The sequence below is a fragment of the Salvelinus sp. IW2-2015 genome, linkage group LG9 (assembly GCF_002910315.2).
Source record: "Salvelinus sp. IW2-2015 linkage group LG9, ASM291031v2, whole genome shotgun sequence".
NCBI lineage: Eukaryota > Metazoa > Chordata > Actinopteri > Salmoniformes > Salmonidae > Salvelinus > Salvelinus sp. IW2-2015.
This window is the reverse complement of record NC_036849.1, coordinates 20,659,307-20,665,014: the sequence shown is the minus strand read 5'-3', so window position 1 is coordinate 20,665,014 and position 5,708 is coordinate 20,659,307. Positions and strand designations below refer to the sequence as shown.

Here is a 5,708-nt window from a genome sequence, read left to right as displayed (position 1 = left end):
GTAAAATTATAAAAATGACGTTGAGCTGTCCTTCACTGAATGTTTGATATGTTGGTCTGGTATGGGCTACACAGGAATGGTGTAGTATGATAGTATCTCGACGCCTCTGACATATAGTGACTTGTTTAGATGGCAAAAAATGACTTATTTTGCTGTAATTTTTGTGTTTCTACAATGTAAAATGTTCATTGTATTGCATGATTATTATGCATTAAGAAGTTATACAAACATATGACTCTGTTTTATAAGTAGGTTTTATTAGAGATTTGTAAACTTTAATAAATCGCTCAACATGTTTTTTCCGTAATAATTACCGTGATTAAACAGATGCAAATGGTACATGATTAAATCTTTAATGTCCTCCACGACCTCCTTTTCCTCCGTGGTCGCCTCCTTTTCCTTTTTGGTCACCTCCATGATCTCCATGCTCGCCTCCTTTTCCTTTATGCTCGCCTCCTTTTCCTTTATGCTCGCCTCCATGATCTCCGTGCTCGCCTCCTTTTCCTTTATGCTCGCCTCCTTTTCCTTTATGCTCGCCTCCTTTTCCTTTATGGTCGCCTCCATGATCTCCTCCATGCTCGCCGGCTTTCCCATGGCCGTGTCCCCCTTTTCCACCTTTTCCCTTCTTCCCCTGGAAATGACAAAAATAACATTACTAGACTCACCTATTGGTTTCGGAAAACCTTTCTGATGGAAATGTTTTCCCTTCAATTGTCTCAATGATTACACCCATTACCCTGACATGTGAAAATCTAAATTCCATTTTTTGAGGGGTTTCCGAAACAATATTAATGTTATTACGTTAATGTGTATTAACTATTATTTTGTAAGCCTCCTAACTCTCCTTTGCCCTCTCCTCCGGAGCCCTGTGAAACAGACAGTATTCTGTTTACATCCACCAGGACAACACTGGGATCTAAGATATAGCAAGCTAGAAAATACTTTTGTTCTTTACTTCGCTTGATTTGAAAAGTTTTTTAAGACTGAGTTGACTGAAGTAAAGAAGCAGAGATAGACAAATAATGCAGATATCTTACGTCATCAGTCCCAGGTGTGGGATCCTCCTGGAACAACAACACATTATGTCAAACACATAGCACACAAGTCTGAAGGTATTTTCTGTATTTGAAAAGTAAGTTAACTGACTTACCGGTTTCTTTGCTGTGGATAAAAAGTAAAGAATATTTTGAAGTTATTCAAATAATAGAGGAATGCATTGTCATTATTTCCCAGTAAGCATCGAGAAAGCATGTATAGGCCATACTAGTCTACTCACTCCTTGAAATCGTAAATGCAATGTCAGTGCAATATATTCTCAACTTCAGGGTTGTTGTGAAACTACATAACTACATAGTAATTTAAAACCTCAGTGCACATAATACAGTAAATGAAGTGAACAACTTCAACACTTACCTGGATCATTCATTTTCTCAAACAAGAGTTGGCACTGAAATCACACTGTTGGACAAATGAATAGTATATTTCCAAAATAATCAGTATATCAAATTAAAATCCGGTATTTTCTTATCCATGTAAATATCAAAGTTACTTTCGTCATATAAACAAGAATTGCATAAGAACCCATCCATTTACACATTAAAGCAAGCCTCACCTGGTACTGGAGGTTGAAGGACTGTACATAAACTGTATTTTCAGTCTGTATTTATAAGAGAGTGTAGAGTATGTAAAAACCACACCCAGTCTTTTTAATTATAGGTGGAAAGGTGTTTGTAGTCGGACAGAAAAAGCAGGGCGGAGAAATGAGATGATAGGTGAGCCAAAATATTGGCATGATAATGATACTGACAGTTAAAAACGAGGCGGTTAAAAACAAAGACAAAACAAGGACTTCATAATTATGTCAAACCTGAAGATTGATGATGAAAGTAGCAATCTACCCAGCTTTGTTTCATAGAGCTTGGTGAGAGTGTAGTTTTCCTATGATTATTTTCCATACAACCTTCCCACAATCTTCTGGGAATGGTGCAGGATAGCTGTTTGTTTTTATGTAATTCTTAGCACATTTAAGGAACTTGACATAAAAAAGAAAATCTTGATACGCTACATGGCCAGAAGTATGTGGACACGCCTTCAAATGAGTSGATTCTGCTATTTCAGCCACACCCGTTGCTGACAGGTGTATAAAATCGAGCACACAGCAATGCAATCTCCATTGACATTGGCTGTAGAATGGCCTGTACTGAAGAGCTCAGTGACTTTCAACATGGCACTGTCACCTTTCCAACTAGTCAGTTTGTCAAATATCTGCCCTGCTAGAGCTGCCCAGGTCAACTGTAAGTGCTGTTATTGTGAAGTGGAAAAGTCTTGGAGCAACAACCGCTCAGCCACAAAGTGGTAGGCCACACAAGTTTACAGAACGGGACCGCAGAGTGCTGAAGCGTGTAGCCTGTAAAAATCGTCTGTCCTCGATTGCAACACTCACTACTGCCTTTGGAAGCAACATCAACATAAGAACTGTTTGTCGGGAGCTTCATGAAATTCGTTTTCTATGGCCGAGCAGCCACACACAAGCCTAAGATCACCGTGCGCAATGCCAAGCGTCGGCTGGAGTGGTGTGAAACTCGCCACCATTGGACTCTGGAGCAGTGGAAACGTGTTCTCTGGGGTAATGAATCACGCTTCACTATCTGGCAGTCTGACGGACAAATCTGGGTTTGGCGGATGCCAGGAGAACGCTACCTGCCCCAATGCATAGTGCCAACTGTAAAGTTTGGTGGAGGAGGAATAATGGTCTAGGGCTGTTTTTCATGGTTCAGGCTCCTTAGTTCCAGTGAAAGTAAATCTTAATTCTAAGCGTACAATGACTTTCTAGACGATTCTGTGCTTCCAACTTTGTGGCAACAGTTTCCTGTTTCAGCATGACAATGCCCCTATGCACAAAGCGAGGTCCATACAGAAATGGTTTGTTGAGATTGGTGTGCAAGAACTTGACTGGCCTGCACAGAGCCCTGACCTCAACCCCACCGAACACCTTTGGGATGAATAGGAATGCTGGCTGCGAGCCAGTCCTAACCGCCCAACATCATGCCYGACTTCAGTAATGCTCTTGTGGCTGAATGGAAGCAAGTCCCCGCAGCAATGTTCCAACATCTCGTGGAAAGCCTTCCCAGAAGAGTGGGGGCTGTTATAGGAGCAAAGGGGGACCGGCTCCATATTAATGCCCATGATTTTGGAATGAGATGTTTGACGAACAGGTGTCCATATACTTTTGTACTTTTGGTCATGTGTATTTTCAAGCAGCTTTAAGTCAAAACAGTAACTAGGCCACTCAAGAACATTCACTGTCTCCTTGGTAAGCAGCTGCAGTGTATATTTGGCCTTGTGTTTTTGGTTATTGTCCTGCTGAAAGGTTAATTTGTCTCCCAGTGTCTGGTTGAAAGCAGACTGCTCCAGGTTTTCCTCTAGGATTTTGTCTGTGGTTAACTCCATTCTGTTTTTTTTGTATCCTGAAAACTCCCTAGTCTTTGCTGATGCCAAGTATACCCATAACATGATGCAGCCACGACCATGCTTAAAAATCTGGAGAGTAGTACTAAGTGATGTGTTGCGTTGGATTTGCCCCAAACATAACACTTTCTATTCAGTACAAAAAGTGAATTCCTTTGGCACATTTCTGCAGCATTACATGTTTAGTGCCTTGTTGCAAACGGGATGCATGTTTTTGGAATATTTTTTTATTCTGTACARGCATCCTTTTCATTTAGGTTAGTATTGTGGAGTAACTCAAATGTTTTTGATCCGTCCTCAGTTTTCTCCAATCACAGCCGTTAAACTCTGTTACTGTTTTAAAATCACCTTTTGCCTCAAATCCCTGAGTGGTTTCCTTCCACTGCTGGCAAATCAGTAAGGAAGGACGACTGTATCTTTGCAGTAACTGGGTGTATTGATACACAATCTAAAGTCTAATTAATAACTTTGAATATCCCTTTGAGCATGATAGTGTCTGCCTATTTTTTTAMCCATCTACCAATAGGTGCCCTTCTTTGCACAGCATTGGAAAAGCCCCCTGTTCTTTGTGGTTGAATCTGTGCTTGAAATACATTACTCAACTGAGGGACCTTGCAGATAATTGTGTGGGGTACAGATATGGGGTAGTCATTAAAAAACAAGGGTGAGTCCATGCAACTTATATGATTTCTTAAGCACTATTTCACTCCTGAACCTATTTAGGCTAGCCATAACGAAGGTGGTAACCAAGACATTTTAGTAGTTTATTTTGTATTCATTTGTTTAAAAAAAWATATATATATATTTTCACTTTGACATGAGGTATTTTGTGTGGATCAGTGACAACATTTTTAAATTGTATCCATTTAAATCTCACTTTGATTCAACAAAATGTGAAAAGTTCAAGGGGGGTGAATACTTATGATATGCACTGTATATGCAGAAACTAACTTTGATATTCACAAGGATAAGAAGGTACCAATAACCCAAGCCCGTCTCAGTTAATCCCTACCATTGTGTCACTGAGTCATCATAATGCTTTAGCAAATGTACATTATACCAGGGGCATTGGTAGACACAATGTAAGTAACCTATTTTATGCCCCTCTAATTGCCTTGAATGCCTCTGCTGATCCTACAGCTATTGTATGCAGCAATCATGTGTCTATGAACCAGATTTATGCTGTCAGCAGTGTGCCATAGTAGGAAGTCCAACTAACATAAATAACATATATACTAGAATATATACTTCTGCTAAGCTTCCCAGTAAAGCAATGAAAACAAGCAAGCATCCCAGAAAAGTGCTCAAAATAGCCCTCGTTAACATATGTAGCTTAAGAAACAAGGTCCATGAAATGAATAACTTGCTCGTAACAGATGACATTCAACAGAATTGCCCTGATAAGCTCCTTACTTTTTTCAATCTTTATTAACAACATGCTACAGGCTTTGAGTAAAGCCAGTGTGTCTATGTATGCGGATAACTCAACATTATACACATCAGCTACTACAGCAACTGAAATGACTGCAACACTTAACAAAGAGTTGCAGTTAGTTTCAGAATGGGTGGCAAGGAATAAGTTAGTCCTAAATATTTCTAAAACTAAAAGCATTGTATTTGGGACAAATCATTCACTAAACAGTAAATATTGTAATAGGTGAGCAAGGTGAGGTGACTAAACTGCTTGGAGTAACCATGGATTGTAAACTGTCATGTTCAAAACATATTGCTATAACAGTAGCTAAGATGGGGAGAAGTCTGTCCATAATAAATCGCTTCTCTACCTTCTTAACAGCACTATCAACAAAGCAGGTCCTACAGGCCCTAGTTTTGTTGCACCTGGACTACTGGTCAGTCGTGTGGTCAGGTGCCACAAAAAGGGACTTAAGAAAATTGCAATTGGCTCAGAACAGGGCAACACGGCTGGCCCTTGGATGTACACAGAGAGCAAACGTTAATAATATGCATCATCAATCTCTCTTGGCTCAAAGTAGAGGAGAGATTGACTTCATCACTACTTGTATTTGTGAGAGGTATTGACATGTTGAAAGCACCGAGCTGTCTGTTTAAACGACTAGCACACAGCTCAGACACCCATGCATACCCCACAAGACATGCCCCCAGAGGTCTCTTCAAAGTCCCCAAGGCCAGAACAGACTATTGGAGGTGAACAGTACTACATAGAGCCATGACTACATGGAACTCTATTCCACATCAGGTAAATGGTGCAAGCAGTAGAA

The 5,708-nt window shown here is 40.1% G+C and overlaps 1 protein-coding gene across 2 annotated transcripts; it reads right to left on the bottom strand.

The window, feature by feature from the left end:
- Window positions 1–236: 236 nt before the first annotated feature.
- si:dkey-248g15.3 (axoneme-associated protein mst101(1)) lies at window positions 237–1,663 on the bottom strand. Of its 2 annotated transcripts, none has more exons than XM_070445210.1 (4): window positions 1,613–1,663; window positions 1,151–1,458; window positions 1,038–1,064; window positions 237–631 (listed from the first exon to the last, which is right to left on the bottom strand). In XM_070445210.1, the coding sequence occupies exons 2-4, from the start codon at window positions 1,249–1,251 to the stop codon at window positions 259–261; spliced, it is 501 nt and encodes a 166-aa protein (XP_070301311.1). In that variant the 5' UTR covers window positions 1,252–1,458; window positions 1,613–1,663; the 3' UTR covers window positions 237–258. The 2 variants fall into 2 exon arrangements, with proteins under 2 accessions (XP_070301311.1, XP_070301312.1); XM_070445211.1 differs by lacking the exon at window positions 1,613–1,663 and having other exon boundaries at window positions 1,151–1,161; window positions 1,414–1,437.
- Between the last annotated feature and the right edge of the window lie 4,045 nt (window positions 1,664–5,708).

Bases quoted from the DNA above. Each gene is read 5' to 3' on its own strand.
- si:dkey-248g15.3 (XM_070445210.1), bottom strand. From the start codon at position 1,251: ATGCTTTCTCGATGCTTACTGGGAAATAATGACAATGCATTCCTCTAT. The intron at 1,065-1,150 runs GTAAGTCAGTTA...TTGTTGTTCCAG, and splicing joins TATCCACAGCAAAGAAACCG to GAGGATCCCACACCTGGGAC. The intron at 632-1,037 runs GTAAGATATCTG...TGTCATTTCCAG, and splicing joins CCACACCTGGGACTGATGAC to GGGAAGAAGGGAAAAGGTGG.